Source organism: Tyto alba, unplaced genomic scaffold, assembly GCF_018691265.1.
Source record: "Tyto alba isolate M040663 unplaced genomic scaffold, T.alba_DEE_v4.0 Super-Scaffold_5, whole genome shotgun sequence".
NCBI classification, from domain to species: Eukaryota; Metazoa; Chordata; class Aves; order Strigiformes; family Tytonidae; genus Tyto; species Tyto alba.
Window position 1 is genome coordinate 7,536,535 of NW_024881326.1, and position 23,820 is coordinate 7,560,354.

Here is a 23,820-nt window from a genome sequence, read left to right on the forward strand (position 1 = left end):
TTTTGAGCATGACAGATTATAGAATGTGTGGGTAATACAGAAGAAATAGAATAGTTTACTGCTTGACCAAATTAGTATAGAATCATAATCTTGTTTGCTGTTGAGATACTTAACTTGACAGTATTGTTACACCACTTCGAGATGGAAAATTGTTAGATGAGGTCTATGTGGAAAAGGGAGCGGGACTTGTTTCTGGGTATTTTAATTTGTTTATAAAGATTTTTTACTCTTTAAGTCCTGACACAGCATACTGGAACTGCTAACTATGTAAATGTATCACCTAGATATCTTCTATAACAAAGGACAGTATTTATGAGCTGCCCTGCTAAACTGTCACATTTCCATTGTTGTTTGACATTTGTACTGTAACTCCTATGGTCTGCTTAATTCCTTTGTCTCTAACAGACACCCATTTAAAAGTCTTGGAAAATACAAAGTGGAGCCAGTTAACATTGAATGATCTTAAAACTAGGCTGAACTTTTGTTTTCATCAGGGAGGAAGATGATGCCATCAGCTAATTTGGTTGATCAATAGCCCAGCTTGCGATAAGGTTTCAAAGCTTGTGGCTAAAGGCTGATTGCACTGCATCCAAAATAAATTTGATCTATTGGTTTCCACAAATGTAGCATAGCCCAGGATGATGCTTCAGTGCTGATGCTTAACTAATTTTAATAACGCTGACAGACTAGCCTGGTGCCTGCTGTAAGGACACTGTAATACACGAACCCTCAGCAGCAGAGTACTTAAGATGTTTTCTAGAGTGGACTGGATCTGTCACTCTCTAGCAGAGAGCAATCATAAAGGTTCATTATTCTGAGACCGGGAAGCATTACAGTCTTTGCCTAACGAGTTTAATAATATCTTTCATTAATGCAAACTTTGATCCTGGCTTCCTAAAAAGAGAGAGGTACTGGCAAGAAATTAGGCTGGTTTGTTAGTTTTGGCTGGAGAAATATGTGTTACTGAAAAATGAGGAAAAGTTCTGTGACTGAAGTGCAAAAAAGTGTGCAAGCCATGTTTGTGATAAACATTTGGGTGTGCAGTTTCAGAAAGGATCTAGCCATGTTCTTTATTCATGCTGGGTGGGACAATATTCTGCTGGGAAGATGGACTAAAATTTAACTGATGCTATCATCTCTCTTTCAGTGACTATATCATGGCCACGGGGCCAACGGAGGTCACACAGTCACCTGAAACAGGAGAAACAGTTGAAGAGTGCACAGGTAAGCAGTTGTTCTTCGAATGTATAGCTGATTTGGAAGATTAATTTTCTTCAGGTCAGGGGGTCTGTAGCAACTTGTTTTGCAGTGTTGTTTCATTTTTTGTAGCATAAAGAAAGTAATTGTGTGTGGCTTTATCAGCTGGCAATATTATGGGAGGGATCTTTTAATGTGCAGTACTGGAGGGTCGTAGCCTGGTGGAGGATATTCTTTTTGATTCTGGCTTGGATTTTCAAATCCAGGACGTTAGAGCTTGGAGGGATGATTGTTGTGCCTGCTTTGGTGGATCCTACAGAGGTGGAAGCTGAACTTGCTATCCAGCCTCTGTCTGTGGGATCTGTATCAGTACCCCCACTAGAGCCTCATTCTCTGCTTCTGGCCACAGACAACCATTTGTTACTTATTGTTTAATCTAGTGGCATGGGCTGATGCAAACAGCCATGAGGGAATGGAATAATAGGCAAGAAAGGAAGATATCTTACAGCAAATAGTTATCTTAATTAAAGGAAATCCTCTTTGCCAGTGTTTATTCCTGAGGAGATAGGTGAATATGAAGAATAGTCATGGCTGAGGCATTTCAGGAGAAGTGGCTGTCATATCACCCGATTTTTTGTTTTGTTTTCTTTGACTAATGTCTTACAATAGTCTTAAATATTTGTGTTTCAAATGTCATCTTGCTTTATCCTTTAAAAATACATTTGCCACCATCAGAATATTGGTGGAAGAGAGAAGCAAATGACAAAGTGACTGTTGAACTCTGCATGGCAGATAGATGGGGGTGAAGAAAGTGTAATGATGGATGCTCATCAGTGACTGGTTTCTGAAATTTGTAATTTAGTTTGTTACATAGTACAGTGATATCAGTGGCACACTGGTGAACTTGTGTGAAACCGTACATGAAAATTTTATACTTGGGTTCACTAGAAGATTCTGAAAATTGATCCAATTCTGACCTGGGTGACAGGGAAGGCAGGAGATGGCTTGCTGTCTTAAGTGTTGGCTCTAAAACCGCCAGGAATATTTCTGTCTCTAACTGAACCACAATTTTAAAAAGTTAAAGGCTGCTGCACTGTTGCTGAAATATCCAAGAGACATTTGACTGGACCTGGATAAAGACATTTTAAGATCTTTTTTTTCCTTTCCATGTAATGTTGGATTGCCTCACCTCGTCCTCTTCATAGCTTTAATTGACTTGTTATGTAAAGGCTCTAGGAGGCTAAAATTTTCAGCCTTCACAGTCTATTCAATGAGATTTTGGGGTTTACCTTATTGTATGAGTAGTAGTAGAGGGCTTCCAGTGCATGCTTCTCCTTCTTGATGGCAGTAACCAGGTCACTGTCCAAAAACTGTCAGTACCCAGTGTTAGCCTTAATGAATTCCATGACTTAATTGCCTTTCTGGCAATATTAGGTATTTTTTTATGAATCTAGAATTATGGTATTTTCTGAGAATCTTGCCCGTGGTGTTTTTTTATCACATGTTTTTATTGGTGAAAGTATCTAGTCCTCAGATTTGAGAAAAAAATGAAAAATGTGTCCTGAATGCACCTTAGGAAGTCAAAGAGCATAGAAGATCCTGAAATTAACTGTTTAATTTAAATATGATAATTGACCTCCCAGATCAGATATTCCCTATGCTTTTTACAGTCTCAGTTTGGCACTGGAAAAAGCATCTTTTTCTCTTCTGTCTTGTTATTGGGAAGAACCATGCAAAGAGCAGAAAGACATGCATTAATTCTCTCTGTGCACAGGAGAAACAATGAAATCGGCAGTACACAAACAGTAAAAAATACAGAATAAACAAACTTTACAGAGAAAGCAAAACTCTTACTCCTGCTTCTTTTCTGTGTTGGTAGGCTAATTCATAGTTAGCATAAGCAACTAATTTTTGGGAAGGCTTTTGCTTTTTAGGGCAGTAGCCTTGAAATTTAATCTTTTATTTTTAATGCCATAAAATTGAAGATTAGTAACCATAAGGATTCAAAAATTGTGAGTCATTAGTCATTAGTGGGTGAAGGGGAAATAGGCATAGTTGTGCAAGTTTGGATCTTCTTGCTTGGATTGGATTTTTGTTACGCAATGAATCTTTTCCATTTTAAGTGAAAAGATCCTATTGTATGTTACTAGTTTAAGTATCACAGAGCCCTCTACTAATTTAGTGATGTGTTGGGCTACTTCACAGTGCACTCATATGTAGGCACCTTTAAATTAGATGTGGCATCCTTTTAACAGTGTGTGTAACCAGCGCACAACTGTTTGCAGCAGGAAACTAATATTAACACTGTTTTTCTGAACCATGTCTTTGTTGCCAAATGCTCTCATGTAGAGCAGCTCTGCAGTTTTCATCTGCATGCAGCACATGTCTAGTAGTGATTTTATTTCTTTTTGCATAATAATATGGCAAGTGCCTATCTTCTGGAACTGCAGGGAAACTTACTGTTTTCTCATTCATCTGAAATAGCTGCAGGCGTACAGCTGAGCAGAGTATGGCTGAAGAGGAATTATTGCTGGAGGGGGTGTGCCCTGCACATCAGTAATAAATTAGAGCCTAGGGAAGGCACTGAAGTAGCTGATGTGTCTGCATCAGCTCTGTTGCACAACCCAAGTGTTTTCCCATGCCAGCTGAGGTTTACTCACTGGCAGTGTTTGCAGATTCTTTCCATGGCCTCCATTCTAAAGTTAGAACTACTTCTGATCTAAACAAGTATTTGGAGTATTACCTTGTCAGTTTATCCTTTGTGGTAGGACTTATGTCTATTTCTCTTAAATGACTTTAGGATCACTTCTTTTTTTGTTGTTATTGTGTTGTAGGTTTGGTTGGTTGGTTGGTTTTTTTTTTAAACATTCCCCTGGTTCTCTGGAAATACCAGCATCTAATTAAGCTCATCTGTAATACTTGCACAAGAATCAAACTTGCTTGCTGTCCATACCACTGTCAGCTGACCAGTCTACAAGACAATGTCCTTGTTTTTCATTTAGACTGCCTTTAAGTTGCAGAGCTCTCTGCATGTAGCAAAGTCTGCCATTTTGTTCTTGGAGTCCTTGGACTGTGTTAGCAGACATTGCTGAATAGATAATTTTGGGGCGCTGCTTTCATTAAACTTTTTAATATTTTGTTTTACTCATCTGAAATAAACCAATTCATCTTTGACAGGTTTCCTGGGAGAATACCACATATGTTGTCTACTTGCTGATATGAGTGGCAGTAACGGCAGGGAGACATTTCTGAAGACTCTAAGAGGGACTCTCAACATGCTTGTTTTGTTTGAGAGGCAGTGTGGTCTTCTGGTTGCTTTTGTGACCAGTCTTCTCTTACCAGTTATTGCTATGGGTGCAGCATGAAACTCATTGAGCCCTGTGAGACTCTTAAATCCAAAAGCCTTGGGGTCAGCTCTGTAGCCTGGGGCAGGCAATATAACCTGTATGTTTTCTGTGACTATCTCATTCACTTACTGCCCCTGTAGAAGCATCTGTAGAAGAGAAAAAGGCCTTCTGCTGATAAACCCTCATAGGAGTGCCACATTCCATTACTATTCTGATGAGTGGGACTCCATTGATAGTTTTGCTCTACATGATTTGAAAGATAATTTGGTCTCAGTGACAGCCCAAGTCACTTGAAAAGCAATGTGCAAAGTCTTCCTCAGTTGCTGCTGCTCTGCAGGGAGGTGGCCATTTCATCAGTCTGTGCTGGACAGTGTAGCAGCATCCTTGTGTGTCCTGATGCATGGTGCTGGCACTGGTCTTGAGAGCAGGGAGGAGACAGAGTGAGTAGATCTCAGTATCATTGTTTGTTTCTCAAAGTGGCTACTGTCCGATGCAGCTGTGCGGTGGAACAGTTTCAGCCCAGATAAGGCCCATTGGCAGAGATCCCTACACGTACAGGGCACACGTTGAGACAGAGCATTGTGGACTAAATCACTGCTGGGAGAAGACAATAATTGTGTGGAAATAATGCCTTGCTTATGAAGGAATCCTCCAGCTGTGGGAATTTATTATGCCAACTGCTGTGAAGTATTAATTGAACAAAGAATTTGGCTTAGATATGCAGTGATGTTATTGCTCTGCATATGTATTTAAGTCAATCACAGGGGTCTTAGTACAATAGTTTGGCCTAAACCACTCCAAACTGACACGTCAATGTAAGGGTCAGTGATGAAATGCAGCACTTGTGTGCTGAAAGAAAATATAAATATGAATGTTAAAGTATCTTAGGTTATTAAAAATGAAGGAAGTCAGTGGTGTTTCGTATGGTTTATTTTGTTCTTTTTGTATTTTCATTTGGACAATGGAAAATCTGAATTCAGATTAACAGTTTTCTAATTGCGTTCTTAGGGCTTCTGTGTTTGAGGGTTTCATGTCCTGCAGGGCAGTGTCTTAATTTAAGTTTGCTTCATTGTCCTTGGAGGAGTCGTTGATTTTATTTTGGGGCAGTGGTTTAATGTGGAAAAAGATGTTTTGGGTTTAGAGTTCATAAATTCTTTTGCCAGTTTCAGTCTTTTTGCCAAATGTTGGATATCCTTCAGGTGTTGTCTCCTTACAGCACTGAGTACAGAGAAAGTAGAACTAAACTCAGCTAAGGAAAGAACAATAAGAAGTAAAGACATTGCTATAAATTTATAAACTGAAAATATATCAAGTATAATTGGTATGATCACTGCTCAGCTGTAGGTAGATACATTCTCTATATAAGGTATAATTTTCATAAACTGGAACCTAAGTAGGCACCGCTATTGTCAGCTTAATGCCAGCGTGGCTTTATAGGCAGCAAATGTAAGAACTGCAGCTTCACCTTTCACTGGACTAGGACACTGAATTATTTACAAAGGAGCTGACTAAAACTGAATGGGCTGCTCTGGCTTTGAGGCTTCCTCCACAATTTGATAACATTCTCCAAGCTAAGCAACACCTCCATCTTCCATAAATTTTCATTTTTCTCATGTTGCAGGAAAGAAAAAATCCAAATTTCAGACTTTCAAGAACTTCTTTGCCAAGAAGAAAAGGAAAGAGCCTCCACCTCCCAGGGGGGAAAGTAATTTAAAACCTAGCCAGTCCAGCAGCGATGTCAGCATCTGTGTGCTCGACACTACTGCACTTCATTCACCGAAGGAGGCTGGGTAAGCTGGTGGGGAATGAAAATAAATAAATAAAAGCAGACCTCTCACAGCAGTAGGATGAAAGCATGAGTTGGCCCCTTAGCAGCAACCTCTGTCCAAGTTTGTGCAAAACAAGCCCTAATGCTGATGTAGGAATTTCAGGAATTTCCTCTTTCTTTGCTAATGCTTCAAAAGCCAGCTTGGAGAGGAGGGGGAGGGCAGCCAGGGGCAGAGGTAATCCAGTCTCTTAGTCTAAAATTGCAGATAGCCCAGATTGTTTTGATTGGTTTTAGTGTTTGAAATCTGTCCTGGAAGGTCTGATCAGCAGCAACCTTACAAGAGGATGATGACTGAGTAGTGCTAGTACAGAGAATACGTGTGAAGTTGAGTTGCTGTTTTTTAGCATCAGTGGTGCCCTCCATCGTGGCTGAGGTAAAGAAGTATTTTTGGTGTATTATCAGTACAAGATTGCTGCTTTAACTTTCTTATGTAGCCATTTAGGTACAGATAACAACTGAAGGCCTCTGGTTTTGTCAGCTACCCCCAAAGTGCTGTGCCTTCAGTGTGAGTGAGATTTGCAAGTCTTGGTGTGTGTCCAGAGAAATTCTCAGATCCCTGATGTTAGTTCAAAAACTTGTCCTTTTTTCAGTTAGTGTAATACAAGCTATTAGCTTGTACTGCTGACACTGCTTCACTGATAACCTTAGACTATCAAGCTACATAACACTTCCATTGCATGTCTCTGAATCTGGCATGGGACAACCCTCTGAACATGGTTATGTCTCTTGCCAGGGGTGTCATGGATCAATATCTGTCAATCTATAATGTGGCTGTTTTCCAATTCCCCACCCTTCTCATATTCCCCTGTTAGCTACTCAGACAGGCCTCTCTTTGGAATACCCAAGGCCTTGGGTCATGGAGCTGCAGACTAACAAAGCACCAGCCTCATCCTGTGGTTTGCAGTGTTTTGTTGGAAGGGACAGTGGACAGGCATGACACTGGCAGAGGGCATGAATAGGTGACTTGTGTGGGACATGCTGAAATCAGCATTGCTGCCAAATGATTTGTATCATCAGATAAGGCATTTGGTGGAGCTGAACACTGCGTTTTTTCTGGTGGAACAGCTTATAGATACTACTTTCTCATGGGTACTCGTCCTTCCTTACCTCACCTTTCCACACTCTCTCTGCTGTGTTTGTGAAACTGCATCACGGAAATTATCTGGGAATGAAACAACAATCTTTTTATTTTTGTTTGTTAGCATAACAGCAACAGAGTAAGTGACCACACAACCAGTCCCCTGGGGTAAGGGGAATTAGAGTGACTCAGCTAACCCAGTCCAAAAAGTTTAGGAACAGCTGAGGTTACCCCATCAGCCCCAAAGAGATCTGGCTTAAAATCAGCTGTCTGCTCCGGATGCAGTGTGGGTGCAAACTCCTTCTCTTGCCCTTAACCAAGTACTTCAAGTCCAATTGCTGTTTACTTCAGTGCTGTCCTCCAGTGATTATGAACTGTTTTGTAAGATCAGAGATCAGGAATTAAGTAGAACCCTTAGAGATAGGATTGGATGGACTTTCTAAAAAAATTAGAGGATATGTTTGTGCTACTTGAAAACCCTATCATGTCCAGACTCTGCATGGCATAACCACACTTTGTAAGTACCTAGAGAGACTGAACTACATAATCCTTGAGACAACCTGATCCTGAAAGCCAGTGGAAGCACAGTTTGTGAAGGATTCATAGCAGGACCCTGAGCTTTGCAATTTCTGGCATGCAGAATATCAAAACCAATCCCAAAACAGTGCTGCTGTTGATTTGTTCTTGAGGCAGAAGCACTGGGTTTTATTCCTTCTTTTATTTAAGAAAACCACGACATGTAATCTTTTAAAAATTTAAGTTTTCTGAATACTAACAAGAAACCAAACCCCTAGATGTGCCAAATGCTTCTTGTAACAATCAAAGAGATGTGCCCAGATGTCAAGATACTGTAGGGAATCATTGGGATTGGGCATTTGCAAAGAGGAAGGGAACATTATGTGCCACTGCCTCTTTTACCTTCCAAGAGGCATGAGTTTTGAATGGAAATGGAAAAACCTTGATGGCAAAGTTAAAGCATGTGCCATGGATAACTTCCTTCTGTACCATTAAAAGGATAAAAGACCTTACAGAGAGAAAAATTGGGTCCCAAATAGTATTATTTCAGTTAAAAAGCTTTGAGCAGGAAAAACTGCTCATACATGTATAAAATTGTCCTGGTATTTTTAATGAACACTTAATCCTTTGGCAGGCTGCCATTGGTTTTGAGAGAGTGGCTGCCTGAAGGAATTGTCACCTTTCTTCCCCCTACCTCAAACATTAATAAAAGGAGTGGGGTTGCAGAAGTAAGAAGTGGAAGATAGCACAGGCCATGATGAGTTTAGGAGTGACTTTATTGCTGGCTCTGGAGTCCCATTATTTCCTCAGTCGTGGCAGCTCAAGTGTTGATACACATGAACGAATTGAGCATTTGTATAGGAAAGTCAGTGTGGAGATACAGTGGCTAAACCATCTGGGGGTTTAGCTAATAGTGCATTTTTAGCTTCAGTGCAAGTATATACACTGCCTGGAATTACACATGAATGTATATTTGCACATAAAAGATTCAGCTGTATTAAAGCTGCAGTTAATTCTATATTTAATCCAATGCTCTTTTTGTGACTGCCAGAAGAAAATACAGTAATTCTCTTGCAAACACATATGATACATATGCAGAAAGAGAAAGAAACAGATCCTGTACTGGCAGTCTCAAGAACAAGGAAACCTCAGCTCTTACTGCTGAAGACTTTCAGGTAAAGGAAGTGAGGAAATCCCCCCCAAAAAGGGCAATGCATCCTAATGCACATGCATTCTTTGCAGTAAATAAAATATGACAACTAATAACAAATATACATTACAGCAAATAAAAGTTGCATGATGCTGTCTTTCTGAATGAAGTAAAATTATATCTTGCCCACATGCTGAAAAGGACTCTAAAATCAAGCACAAAAAAAGATGGGATGGATTCATTCACTCTAATGATGAAACAAGGCAAGCCTTACTTGTGTGTAGAACTGCTGTCCTATGAACTAGCATGGACATTAACTATTACATATAATGGGAGGAAGCATGAACTGTGACCTGTGCTGTGAGAGAAAGAGCTCAGATTGTCTTCAACACAGCATAAACATAGACCAAAATTATTTTGCCCTACTGTGAGACTCAGCATGACTGTGTACCAATTGGCTACACTTTTGGGGCAACATGAGGGTTAGTCAGCAGACAAAGGAGATGTTGTCACCAGAGATGTAAAGAAGGGAGATGCAGGAGGAAAAAGAGTCATTTGTTTGGGGTTTTATTTCCTTTAGGAAAGTTCACAGTCTTTCAGGGCTTTTGTCTAAATAAAGAGAGAGATTTTGGGGTTAGGCAAATAGCAGAGACCTCTTCTATTTGATTTCATTGCAGAAGAGTGTTAGACTTACTGGATTTTCCTTGTCAGAGCTTTGTTCCTGACCATCCCCTGTTACCCAGAGTCAAACTTTCAGAGGCAATTAGCATTGCCTGCATGGCAGCAGAGTCAAGGAGTCCTTGTAACTTGTGGGTTACAAGGCTGGCAGCCAACAACATGAGAGTGTTCTCTGTTGTTTTCCAGTTAAACGCTAGAGTGCAGTCCTGGTAGAGGCCATCCTTGTGGTCTTTTGGACAAAGTTATGTAGGCAGTGCTTGCCTATGCTGGTGGAACTTGGTGAGTAAAAGATTTGGAGCCTTCCTTGTTGTGCCACCCAAGAGCAAAATTTGCCCTGCACAACCTAATAGACCAACCTCAATCAATCTCAGTTGATTACAACTCGGTTAACGGCTGTTGTGGGAACTCATCAGTGCTTCACTGGGCTGAACACTCAGTGAGCACAGAAGCAGAGCAATATCTTACCTGCGTACTTTAACTTAGCCGTGGATAGGTATGTAACTGGGGCCATGGACACTTGTCCACATGTCCCATCTACATTTTTTAATATGCTTGGGATCTGGCAGTGTTCATGATACAGGTGAACAGAACTATTTTTATTGCTGGACGTGAGAGGATTTGATTCAGGTTTGTTAATGTAGTGGAATTACACTTTCTGCCCTCATTTTCAAGAAGGGATAAAATAATCCACAACCTTTGGCAGGTATGACACGCCTAGGCTGAAAAGGTTGTATCCTGAATGTTTCATGCTAGGCACATTCCCACTAAAAGAGGGCAGGGGACTCCTGTCACCCCGCTCTGCACTGTAGACGTCTCTCAACTAAATCCCAGCATCTGACCTAATCGCTTTGGACTCCCTGTCTAGTTCACAGAGACTGGCCTGTGTGTTCAATGCGGATGCTGAGTACATCTGAAAAGAGACACCTGCATTTGTTCAGCATCCTAAAAATTGTTTCCTCCTCCCTTCTGAGTATTAAAGGAGCTAACAGTGACTACTTTAGACAGCTAACATGTACAAATCTGAAGTTAAGTGAGATGCATCCCACTCTGGCCTCTTTGAGATGCATCCCACTTCTGCCCTGGTCAGGTAGCGCAGGCGAATATTGGAGGGCTGTACCCAGTGCACTTACAACTCTTCCTTCCTTCCCAGGCCCAAAGGAAGTATGGGAAACAAAGCCCTGTCCCATGACAGTGTCTTCATTTTTGAGACTGCACCAGGAAATGCGGCAGGTGACATGTTGTCTCAGGAAAACATACCTGGAAGAGTGAAAACTTTGCAGGTGAGAACATCATCCCCTCATTCATGGTGCTGCTTTGTATTACCTGTCTCCTATCTCCTAAGAAACTATGTTGCTTGATTCCTCTGCTCTGTGCTTTAAGATTTTGTTGATTAAAGTGTCCAAAGCCAGATTTACGACTTTTGGATCTATTCTGCCTCTTAGAAGCTGCATCTTTGAGCAGTCCTGGTGCTTTCAGCCTTACTCAGGTCTCACAGTGTGTGAGTGACATGAATCCAGTTCATGGACTCTTGGAAACTTTCCTTAATGAGCATGTCCTCTTCCAGTGAGATTTCCATTCTTTACTTCATAGCTACTGCTTTTGGGTTAAAGCCATTTATTTATACCGTAGTATGTCCCTTGCACTGTTATTCTTCATATGTTCAATTATATAACATTTATATGTTATATAACATATATGTTCTTCCTTTTGGCAATTCTGGCTATGATGTTTTCACTGTACATGCTAGCACCAGCGGTTGTGTAAGTGTGTGGGATGATAGATATGGCAGGGCACTCTTAGTGACAGCTTTATTTATATCATTATTCTTCCGATCTCTGCCAGCAAAGGATACTGTATTCTGCTAGGACATTTCCTTCTTCCAAAGCACATACTGAACCCTCCTTGACAGCTCCCTTATCAACTGTTGGTTATATTAATTGCATTTAAATAACTGCCCAGCTCAGAGCACTGAGATAAGAATTTAAGTTTTTTTTCCAGAGACTGAAAACAAACCATTGATAGAGCAGCCAAAGGCCATTGAAATTCTTCCGTTGCTCAGTGTGAGCTTCGTGTTGCAAAACACAATTGCATCACATGTTAAGTAATAGAAGATGCACAGAGGGACTTGTGCCTCCATAAGACTGCAAAACAGGCTAAGCTTCAATTCACGTTATTTTTTGTATAGCAATAAGAGTAGCAGGAGAAATCCTGTTTTTTATATGGCAGAAATTTGTTGGGGGACAAATGCTCTTTTCATGCTATCTCCAGTCCACTGTGCCCTCTCTTCATTCATCCATTATCCTGCATGGTAATGTAATACTGCCAACACTTTTTATTGCCATAAAGGACAGCCTTTTTCTGTGAGATTGGCTCTTGTCAGAATAAAAGCCAAGCACTAATAAAAGCTGTTATTTTCTTAGTAGTGTAAATTAACTTTTACCAGTAGAAGACAGACTGTAAATTCACAGTTTCCCACACAACACTACTGTCTACATGTAATAAATTCAATAAGCCAAAGATGGGAAGTTGTGAAAAGAGGGAAAAGCAAAACTGACTTTATGTATTTTCCTTCTCATGAAGTGCACAGGTATGTTGTATGTCTTGTTTTGCCCATATATAGCAATCCTTCTGCAGTTTGTCATCTGTCCTGCTTTTACAGATCGTGTTGGTGATACTTCTTTGATTGTTGTGGGTAAGAGGGCAAGAAGGCTGTTCAAACTGGGAGACTGGTGGATTAAAGGGTGACATGCTACCCTGTGTGGCTGTTAGATCTGTCAGAATTACATTGCAAGTGAATCTTGCTGAGTAAGAATGACAGCTATTTAGATCTATTTTACAGAGCTATAAATGAATTCATAGCTTGCAGAAGAGCATAGAATTAGGTGTAGAATTTCACAATCTGGTTTAATAAGCAAAGGAACAGAAAAAACAGGTCTCCATATTTATCTTGGGAATATTCAGTTGAGATGTTTTTAGTTGAAGGACAGAGTTTCTGTTCAGACCTTGTTTCTATTCCAGCTTTGACATAGCTGACAGACATAAGCCAAGAATTTTAGTAATGGTGTTTCCTGAGATCTGAACCTTTTTAGTGTAAGAGAACATCTGGCTGCTTGCGAGGTTGCAGACTTTGTTTTATTTTTCTAGGGTCAGGGCCTGCCAGAACATTCTTTTGTGCAATCTTGGAAAAGAATCCCCATACCTCTTTACAAACAAAGTTGTTCCTGTCTGCTGTTATCATTCTTGCTGTAGACAAGGACCAGGATGTGATGCTGGGGAAAATTAACAAGAAGTTAGGGTGGACCATAAATTGAATTAAGTTGTCTTTGTGTAAAAACTGGGACTCAGCTACCTGTGCAGGAGGGAATAGTGACAAGCCTCTCAATAGTTGGAAGGGCTTTGTGAAGGAAAGCTGACCACATAAACTTGGGATTGGGAACTTGTCACGTCCCACTCGGTGGGTTACGAGGGGGGTGAATCTTTTGAATTCCCCAAGGGCCTGTGTACTGGGGAACAATCTAGCACAGGGGAACAATCCGGTCTCTGCTCGGCAGAGCTGCAGGGCAGGGTCAAGTAACAACGATGACTCAGAGGAAGAATTTGGCTGTTACCTTTATTAACTGACCGTTTTAATGAGTGAGTGGAGATGATTTGGCAACGATCAACTGGTAACTTTTATGGAAGGAATAAAGGCACTTTGGTGAAGAGACTGTTTTCCTAACAACCCGTCGCAATTCATACAAAACTTATATACCTGAATGTATGTAAGAAGAAGGAGAGAGAAAGAGGAAAGAGAAAATAGGAGGGAATTGGAAGAGAGGAATCACCACCCTTTGGATCCCACATTGTTGTAGAGTAGTAAGCTTGATCTGTAGGTGGTGGGTCAACAAAAACACAGGCAGGGGTGTTGTCTTTATATAATATTTTTTACCGCTGAGCAATAGGGTGTTCCAGAAGGTTCTAATTTTCTTTGGCTTGCCCCAATGCAGCTGGACAAGTTCTGTCTCTGGGCAGCAATGGGAGGGAGAGAGACCCACTGCTGCAGAGGTTACTCCCCTTCTCCCCGCACCCCACCAGGGCATCCCACTTGAGTTGTTTGAGACATCCTCTTTACAGTTTATGACAGAACTGCTGACTTACAATACTTTATGTGACTATTTGGGACATCTGGATACATGTAATTATTAAAGAATACTTCTAGAATTTTAAAAGTTTTAAATTTAAACTGCGTTAAACTACTCTAAATTTTCTGGAACGGTGAAATTTCTGTCTTTGGTAGCTTACTGAATAAAACTGGTTTTGATTTAATTTCATACCAAAGCCAGTTCTAATGATGGGTCCTTGATGAATCTTAAGTAAATAAAATTTAATTAATGGCTATTTTCTGTAAATGGTCTGTTTTTTCATGTATTCCTGTTAACTAAGAGATTCTGCATGCCTAATGGGAGCAACTGGGTTAGAAGTGTCCAAAATGTCCCATATGAATAGAGCTACTGAAAGTCTATATTAAAAATTTCTTTTCAACCGCAGCTTCAGTTGCAGCAGAACATCAGGCTTGGGTCGCCTCCTCTTGTTATAACTGGAAAGAAACTGGAAGATACAGGTGCTGTTTCTGAAGACGATGGTTTACCTAGAAGCCCTCCTGAAATTTCAACCCTTCATGAAGTTCTGACAGATTCACCAAGCAAGGTATAATTGTTATGTCACTTTAGTGACCACCTCTACAAAAAAACTAAAATCTGCTTGGAGAAGGGGAAGACCTCTTTGCTTGCTTGTGGTAAAATCTGATGGTACAGACCAGTCAGAACTAGAAGAGATTACCTATGTGGATTGTGGAGTTGTCACTGTGAGGGATACCTAGAATGTAACCTTACAAATACCCCTCCTGAGTACAATTTTCTGTGCTTTTATGTAGACCAGTGCTGGGGCAGTTGTAACCTGTATCATTAGGGAAAGAGGAGAGATATTCAGTTGATGTGACATCTCTCAGTGCCTTTGGACAAGGCAGTCTCTCCTGGCAGGTCTATATGGCAGAAAGCATAAAACCTCAGTTATTCACAGGTGAGTGTAGTGTTACTGTGACTGTTCTACGTCCAGTCCAAGAACAAGCTGAGGTACTCACACTGTACAAATGAACTTCTCATGTCTTCCAGCTTTAAAGAACTGGAGAGATTGGCAGTTCTCTGCTTCTATGAACAGGGAAGACTTTTTGGGTGTTTTAAAGGTAGTGAAGAAAACAAAAATAATGGGTACTGAAAGAGAATCTTAAACAATTATTGGTTTTGGAATGAAATAGCTCAAAACCAGGGCAATATTAGTTGAATTGACAGGAAAGTGACAATCCTATGAGTCTGAGGAGAACAAGTCATAATGGGACTCAAAGGGATTTGAGTTACCTTCTTTCTTAGGAATTGCCTTCTCACAGCAGATGCATGATTTTGGACTTGAGTGAGCATGTAAGCATTTGTAAATTTGAAGATCTTAAACCAGTAAGCCAAAATAACTATTAAATTTATTGCTTCATGTGGTCAGTCTTCATGTCATATCTCATAGCAGGATAAAGCTCCCCTACTTCATGTTTGATCCCCAGTGAACAAATGAAACCTACTCTGTGAGGCAGGGACTTGGTGACCCTTCCTTTATTTTTCCTCTTGTGTTCGCTCATAGTTAGCACTGAATATCCAGTCCCAGATAATTCAGTGTGATACTTCCCTCGACTTACCCTCTTCCTTATTTTATCCCACAGTCCTCCAACCCTGTTCAGCGTCATAGCTCTTTGAGTTTAGGCGGGACAGACAGTGAAGATGAACAGGTAAATAGCTACTTTTCCTGCTAATAAACTTCCCTGAGACAAGCATGTGTGGTGTCTGCATGGAGCCAGTACAATAATTTTTTTTTATTAAATCTATTCTGGGTACCGTGTATCCTAGCAAACAATTCATAAACAGTCCAGAATGATGTAAATGGTACTGAAAATGTACCTCTCACAGAGTTCTGAATAAGAACCGAAAAAAGAGAAGCAGAAATCTACTGGTAAGTGGTTTGTGGGAACAGCACGATCAGGTCTGTGATACAGTATGAATCTGAAGTTACACAGCAGAAAATTGGACAAGGCAAAGCACTTCAAGTCCACTTCCATGTCCCAGGGCCCCAGAACCCAACAGCATTAATATCTTAATAACAACTGCTCGTCAACAGTGGCTTGTGAACAATGTCTTACATCTCTCATCATGGGAAATAATTACAGGATCAGACCTTTCTGACACCAGGTATTCCACAGGAAAAGCTCTGTGTTAATTTGCAGGTTTCTTTGGATGGTAAGTGACCATCAGAAGCAGCAGGTTCTGCTGTCAGACCAGCAAAGTCTATTCCTTGACCAGTTTGGAAAAATTTAGAGAGGTCATATTTTTGTAGAGGAACCTAGGGGACCTTCACCTTCACTGTCCCTGCTACTTGAAGCTGAGTTGAGTTCCTGCCCATCTCACACTTTAAAGGCAAGCCTGCAAGGTTGCAAGTGTCATTATTTTTAGTAACTTCTTGTATATATTTTATCATTACTTCAATGTATATTTTATTAACTCATCTACCGTTTTGCATTTTGACTAAATTGCTCCATTTTGTAAACCTGCATACTGTTTTTTCCTTACAATGCAAAAGGCCCTTTCTATCCATTTCTGAAGTCTTTGAGCTCTTTTGGTCTTGCAACCTCATCTTCTATGAGACAGACAGAACAAGAGAAATTTTTTTCTCTCTTCTATATTGCACAGAATTCCCCACTTAAAGGCTCTTCCTTTTTCTCCCCAACTCACTAGGAATCTGGCTAGCTTCTCTACAATACTGTGTATGTTCCTTTACTCAAATATTTTTCTTAGTCAGCACTTTGGCTTAGCAGAAATCTTGCCAATATGTTTATCTAAAATAAAAAAACTTTTCCTGAATAATCATATTTTTTTCATTACCTTTTGAAGCTATTTATGTAATACCAGGATTTGAGCTAGCAGAACACAAGTTGTTAAACTGAATGGCCTCATCCCAAAGGTGAAGAAAATGTTGAAAAGCACCAGGAAATACATACTAGTTATTCCGTTTAACAGTGTTGTATATTTAGTAAAGGAAAAAGAGGATTTGAGCTTAAGCCATCTGAAGTTACACACAGTATAGTGGTTTACATTTTACTACTGTATTGATCTTGATGCAGATGATAGTTACTTCATTTCTTTGCCCTGTGCTGCTTCACTGGGATTTTCAAGGGCTTCAGGCTGCTGTCACCTCTGTGTGAAACTCTGATGTGTTACCCATGTAACTTCTCAGTGCCTTCCACATTTATAAATGCTCACTTTCTGACTAATCTAAAGCTAAATGTGAGGCTATCACTCAAAGCAAGCAGCAAGTGACTTCACAGAGACATTAGCCAGCATTACCCTGCTTTTGCCAGATAGCCTTTACGGAAATCTAACTTCCTTGTTGGCATCTTCAGTGCAGACTGATTAAAAGCAAAACAGGGTCTCAGCTTGTGGGGCCGAGGACAGTGTTTTGGCACAAACACTCTTTAGGAAATGGGCCTCCTAGCAGCAGCATTCTCCTTGTGCAGGCTCCTGCATGTGCCCAGTAACTAACAAACATGGAATTTATTTTACACTTAAACACTGATGTGGAAGTCTTGTGTCTGCTCCACTGTCTTTGAGAGAAGATACCAACTGTCAGTGCTCAGAGAAAGAAAAAGAAATCCTGAATCCTTGGTGGAGTAGGGAATTTGCCATTTATATACAGGAGTAGCTCAGATACTAGCTTCAGGTTTTTTTATATTAAATAAGCACAACTGTAATTTTATAACTGAAATGCAGAAAACTCATGTAGAAACAAGTAACAATGTTACTATTCTTGTAAGTTCTAGTGATCCTTAGAGATTTATCATTAATTTTGTAGAATTATAACAATAACTAGCTTATTTACTACCTGTGTTCTTCTTTCTCTCTTTCACAGTGTATAAATTTTTCATGAGAAGAGTCTGTATCTGTTATAATACATTCTGTTGTGGTTTATTTCACATTTAGGAACTTCAAAAATTCAATGGAGAATAAGGAAATTAATTTTAGCTACCTTAAACACAAAGCAGTTTATCTAGACAATGTTTGTAGATCAGATGGGAAGATATTTTCATTATCTTTGAAATGACATCAGCATACATGTTTTAAATGCTGTGTTATATCCTTAAATAAAACTAAAATCTAAATGCCAAGCACGGCTGTGTTTCACCTAGCTTCGTGGCCAAAGCCAAAATAGCAGGTATGTTACACTGAATGAAGCTTATTTGGCACGTCTGAAATTTAGCAGATGTTCTAGAAAGTCTGGTCTACATTTCAAAACGGTAACAAAACCAGCCAAACTGCATGTTAGGGGTTTCTCTACAAACACTTCTGTAAACCGTTTACTTTGATAGCATAATCTAAGGTTACTGCTGTTTAGTTCCCTAGAGCAGCATTGCTGCGAGCGTGAGATCCACATCACTGTCTAGAAGATGGTTCTGTTCTACTTGTTGGAGAGAAGCATTTGATTTTTCTGGGAGAGTGAATTTTAAAAGAGCAAAGCAGTTATGGTAACTTTCTTAGCAATAATGAGAAGCAAACACCCATGCTACTCTTGTGGCTCTTTAATAACATATTCCTCCAATGTGTCACATTATTGGGATGAAAAGGCAGCTATAAAAACTGCACCAGTGTCTCCTGCTGGTGCATACCTATATTGCAAATGGTTTTTCAGATAAGAACTGTAAAGGGGACAAACCGAGGCTCTTACTGTGCAAGAGGGAGAGACCGGTATTTCTCACTTCTGTGTAACACACATAATTAATTAATCTCTATGTAGAGATGACATTAGGCCTGCATTTTAAAGTTAGCATTTATGTCCAAAAATACAGCCATTTCAGGCTTCTGAAATGGAATGAGCTAGCAAAGGAATTGTTTCAGACATGTGGGGAAGCCAAGCAAAACATATAGTAATGTTTGTGTTTTACAGATACCTTCTGGAGCTCCCTCCAGGCCCATCAGTCCTTCATCCTCTGCCACTCTGGGGGCCTCCAGCTCACGAGGCAGTGGCATCCTTCCCATTGACTTCACCATCCCTGCCAGTCCCCTCGGCTGCCTGGACACCTCAGCAGCCAGGCACAGGATTGCCATAAACCCCCGGAAACAGAAAGGCTTTACCAACAAGAATCAGCAAACCCCCCAGGTAAGTGTTTTCTGGAAAAGAATCACTGTGCAGAAGAAAATGGATGTGAATTTGTAATCATATTTTTAAATATTTAAAAAATTTTTTTCTTTCCTATCTGCATTCCTTTACTTTTTTGTTCTTCCATTGGAAGAAGGGAAGCCGCCTATTTTCCACCAACCAACCAAAAAAGACTCAGAAAACTTCAGTATCATGGGAGCTGAAGAAAAGTGCAACTTTGTTTTTTCATTATTTAGCCAAAAAAGTTGTGGATTACACTTCACTTGTAAAAACATTTCTGTTGTTTGAAAAGCTAGTTTTCTGTTTAAGAAGACCAAGTATATTTCTACGAACAATTTTACATTAGCATTAAGTTAATTCTTTGTATATCAAAGGAAAGACTGAAGGACTTTGGGAAGTAATGTGGCTCTGCATGTGGGAAATTAGGATGAGATGCTTCTCATCTTGGCTTCTAGGAAGCACGTGCTGAAGATGAAGTTCACCAGATAGAAAAGGTGGCTGAGCTGGAGTATGACAGAAATAAGGAGTAATGCTTCTCTGCTGCCTGTTCCTCTCTCCATCAGAGAACCATGCATGAAAGTTAGAAGTGCCCTGAGCTGAGAAAGAGATGATGGGTTGAGAAATTCAGGATGAGTGTAACACAGAATGATGTTTTCTTGGAACCTTGGGCCCTACAGCATCTTTGCTGGGTATTCTTTGTGCAGCAGCTGCTACAACTACAGTGCTGAAAGAGAAAATCTAGTTAGTTGTTGAGTGCCAATCAGAGACACCAAAAGTGATGATAATGTCTCTGGCTTGGTCCGTTCTGTGCCACCAGGTAGCTTGGGTGATGTATTAAAAACATACTAATTCACTCAGAATACATCAATCCCAGAATGTTTCAGATTCAAGGGAGATCAGTGGGCTGCCTTTGGCAATTTAAATGTGAATGATTTCTAGGCTCTTAACTGGAATAGTACATTACCCACAGTGTTGGTAAATTACAGGATGGGAGTTTTGTGTCTGTGATTTGAGTATTCATAAACATCAGTGTTTATAAAATACAATTTTTGTGCATTATTCTTCAATTAAGAGATCTTTCTTCCTGAACCTCCTTAGGTGGAACAGCTGGAAAATGAAGCTTGTCTTCCGGCAGCTCCAGAAGAGAAGGGAAATTCTATGGAATTACTTGAGAGTGACCAGCATAAAAGTGATTGGGAAGGTAATGAAGACTTATGTATTGCTACTTTGGGTGTTTGAACTCTTCTACATAAGGTTGACAGGACCTATTTGAATTGTAAGTCCTTCCAAGCTAGGTATCTTTTGGTTTTATATCATAAAATCATTCCTGGCTGCTAAAGTGTTATGATGGAAAAAGTAATGTACTACACTCAGTACAGTGGTGCTGTAATGGTGAATTTTGAGGGCAGTGTTAAAAAATACGCGAGGTGAAAGTACCATGTTCAGAAGTACCTGTGATACAGAGTTGGCTAGACCTCATTGACTGGGCATCCGAGTTCTCTGAAACTCAGAAAAACCTTAAACTCAGCTTTATATCTGTTATGTGTGTAAGGTGACTGTAATTGTCTTGTGTTTGCTAGATCTTCCTATGTCACCTCCACCCTTATCATTTAAATAATAGCTAATTGCCAGTGGTGACAACTGTAATTGTAAAAACAGATGAAATTTCTCCAAAACATCACCGAAGACCTTTCTCTTTAGCACTGCCTTACAAATGCACTGGCTGATGGTAACGCTATAATGTAGTGGGAATGTTGGCACTTTGTTGTCAGGGCAGACTCAAGACCTGATGCTGTCATACATCAGAGTTACTGTGTGTGCAGACACATCTAAGCTATCCTGCTGGAGCTGCAGGAGGCAGAGATACCTGATGCTGAGATGTTCTGTTTAAATGCAGAAAATCCTCCAAATCATTCTAGACAGCCTTTCTAGGCATTCACACAAAGAAATGTCTAGGGAAATCTGGCTAGTAGTCTTACAACTAGGAATATGTACAGAAAAGAACAAACAGCAACTGATTGGTACACCTTAAGCAGACAACAACTTTCAGTCATTCCTGAGATTAGGTATGTTCAAACTAAAAACTTTGTTAGTCTCCTCACTTGGACAGCCCATTTCTAAATACAGTTTTTAACAGCATTATTTATCAGACAATGGTGCTCAGACATGAGGAACTCGTGCTAAATGTCTGCACTATCTGGAATGAATTATTGATATAGATGGTGCTTGAATTGTAACCCTTAAATGCACGCTTTTCTCCTCTGTAATATAGGATTATCAGCCCAGGTGGGATATTGTGCAAAGGGAGGTGGTTCTAAGGAGACACCAGGTGTAAAAAGTCCCACTGTTGCTGCCTGTGACTCTCATGATTACACACTTGTGGCGGAAGACTTGTGTGTTTTGCTGCAAGAGGATGCATGCCTTCCCAATATGGACCATCACTATAAAGCAGCTGCACCCCTTCTGGGACCTGAGCCTTCTCCAGTGAACTTGGAGGAACACCACAGCCCAAAAGTGTCATGCAGTTCAGATGAGTCTGCTGATGAATTGAAATTACATCAGCAAAATACCAATACTGAAGTATCTGCACTTCCAGAATTGCAACAAATTGAAGGAGAAGCTGTTGTGTTTCCAGACATACTAGCAGCTGACTTGTTTAGCAGTGGTGTGGAAACAGAGAGCATAGATATATTGGCAGATGTTGCACAAATGTCTTCAGTAAATTCTGTGGACCAAAACATCAAAGACCAGGAGAAGGGGGACCCACTGTTTATTGGCAAAGTAGAATCCTGCTTGGATACTATTGAGAATCATTCCAACCACACTGTCTCAGATGCTGCATCGAGCACTTCACAAGTTGCGGTAGCCGATTCAGAGTCATCTTCTGACATCAACGCAGTGGCTGATTTGAAGCCTGTAAACAGCTCAGTAACAAGAAATGACAAAGAAACTTGTGAAATAATCAAATCTCAGTCATCCAAAGGCAATGCAGAAAAAATATACACTGCTGCATCTGTCTTGGAAGCAGGTTGCATGCTACCTCCCAATAAATTGGAAGTATGTTTTAAAGCAGAAACTGTTTCTGTTTTGGAGGGTGACCAGGGCAGTCCACAGGCCAAAACATCACATGTTTCTGAAAAACTTTCCACTGGATGTCTTGCCTCTTCAGGTTACACTGGCTTGAAAAGTAATATCTCTTCCAATGATGACAGTAAAGACTACCCAATAAGCAGTACAGCTTCTCACAGAAAAACTGTGGAAGGCAGTCGATCTTCAGATGAAAATGGAAAAAGTCCACTGAAGATTGCTTCTGCTAAACCAGTCAGATTTACCATTGCACCAGCATGGCAAAGATCTCTCTCAGGGGGTTCAAATTCAAAGGAAGATTCCTATACCAGAAGTTCCCCAACATCCCCTATAAGACCAGAGTTATTTGAAGGAATGACAAAAGAGCACACACATTTTGATGCAGTTATCCAGGAATCAGCAAAAAACAACTCAGATAGGCTTGATCGGGATTGTAAGGACAATGATTTGCATTTGAAATTTTCTATGGAGTGGGCTGACCATGAAGCACAAAATGTTGAAAACCCATTTGGGGTCAGACTAAGGAGAACATCTTCTTTACTAAAATACCAGAGTGAAATCCGTGTTGAGTCTCCGAAGCTGATCCCCTCGGTTGTTCCCGCTGCTGCTTCTGCTTCAGTCAAGGAGGAACAGAAATCGGGGGGGACTGGGAAGCCACCCCTGGGCCTTCCTGTCAGCATGAAATCATTTGTTAAAAGAACAGATCTCCTAGAAGACAAAAATCCTCCCAAGACAAGATCAGAAGAAGTGGCAAAGAAGCAAAATAGTCATAAACCTTCAGGTATTTATGCTGTATTTTTATCCAAACATTGTAGAAAGAAGTGGTCATGTAAGAACCTTGGCAGAGTAGCAAACAAAAGATAAAAATCCTCTTGACAAGGACCAAATTCAGGCTTGAGTTCATCAGCACTATAATTTATTTGGCTTCATGATATGGGCAGTTAAGAGAATTCTTGGTTTATCTTAATGAGGGGTGTGTTCCATCAAGAAAAACAACAGAGTAATAGCTTAAAGGTCTCTGAAATATTTCTGGTACATCCTAGTTGGATTTTTAACACAGCTTTTAAAAACTTGCTGCTGTCTTGTAGTTAATTTTCCAGACTGCAGCAGCTCAAACCTTAACTAGGAGTTGCATTAAGTGTGATTATTTTTTCTTCTACAATCACTTTGTTCAAAATATTTAAAATGTGAAAAGGCAGACTGTATTTTACTGCCTACATGAAAAAATAATGGTTATCATACTAATTTAATCTGCAACTTAAGAATGATGTTTCAAAGGCAAAATCCGGTTCACAGTGATCTCAGTGGGAGTTCTGCCATTTGCTTAGACGGAAGCAGCGTCAGGTCACAAACTCCAGAATAAACAGAAAAACAGTTATTGCCAAGGACAAAATCATCAGGGAAGGTAGTTTTATCTCCACAGTGTTCAAAGGGTATTACAGATGCTGAAGGACTTAAAATTCAAGACATTTGCTTTAGACTGACTTGACCTAAATCCCTTCTTTACTTCAAAAATGCTTCTTTTGTAGAAAAAGTCTCCTCTCCACATTTGGAAACTGCTTCCTCTGAACCAGCTTGGGTCTCCATGGCAAAACTAAAACAGAAGGGTTTCCAGGACCACCCTCTTGCCAAAGAACATAAAGCTGAAGACAAAGCTTTGACCAAAGTGGATCAAGAGGAGGTAGAGTACCAAGTGATGTTGCATGGGTGTCAG

The 23,820-nt window shown here is 40.2% G+C and overlaps 1 protein-coding gene across 8 annotated transcripts in view; it reads left to right on the forward strand.

The window, feature by feature from the left end:
* KIAA1210 (KIAA1210 ortholog) overlaps positions 1-23,820 on the forward strand; it is a 64,977-nt gene that overhangs the window by 34,571 nt on the left and 6,586 nt on the right. For 4 of the 8 annotated variants that reach the window (XM_032996105.2, XM_032996106.2, XM_042807070.1 and 1 more), the window contains 9 exons: positions 1,148-1,224; positions 6,166-6,334; positions 10,945-11,074; positions 14,322-14,480; positions 15,538-15,603; positions 18,807-19,019; positions 20,118-20,220; positions 21,292-22,887; positions 23,636-23,787. In XM_032996105.2, the coding sequence (XP_032851996.2) occupies positions 1,158-1,224; positions 6,166-6,334; positions 10,945-11,074; positions 14,322-14,480; positions 15,538-15,603; positions 18,807-19,019; positions 20,118-20,220; positions 21,292-22,887; positions 23,636-23,787 (2,655 nt within the window). In that variant the 5' untranslated portion in view covers positions 1,148-1,157. Of the gene's footprint in view, positions 1-781; positions 909-1,147; positions 1,225-6,165; positions 6,335-10,944; positions 11,075-14,321; positions 14,481-15,537; positions 15,604-18,806; positions 19,020-20,117; positions 20,221-21,291; positions 22,888-23,635; positions 23,788-23,820 lie in introns of those variants that run through there. The other 4 variants (XM_032996109.2, XM_032996107.2, XM_032996104.2 and 1 more) reach the window with 4 other exon arrangements.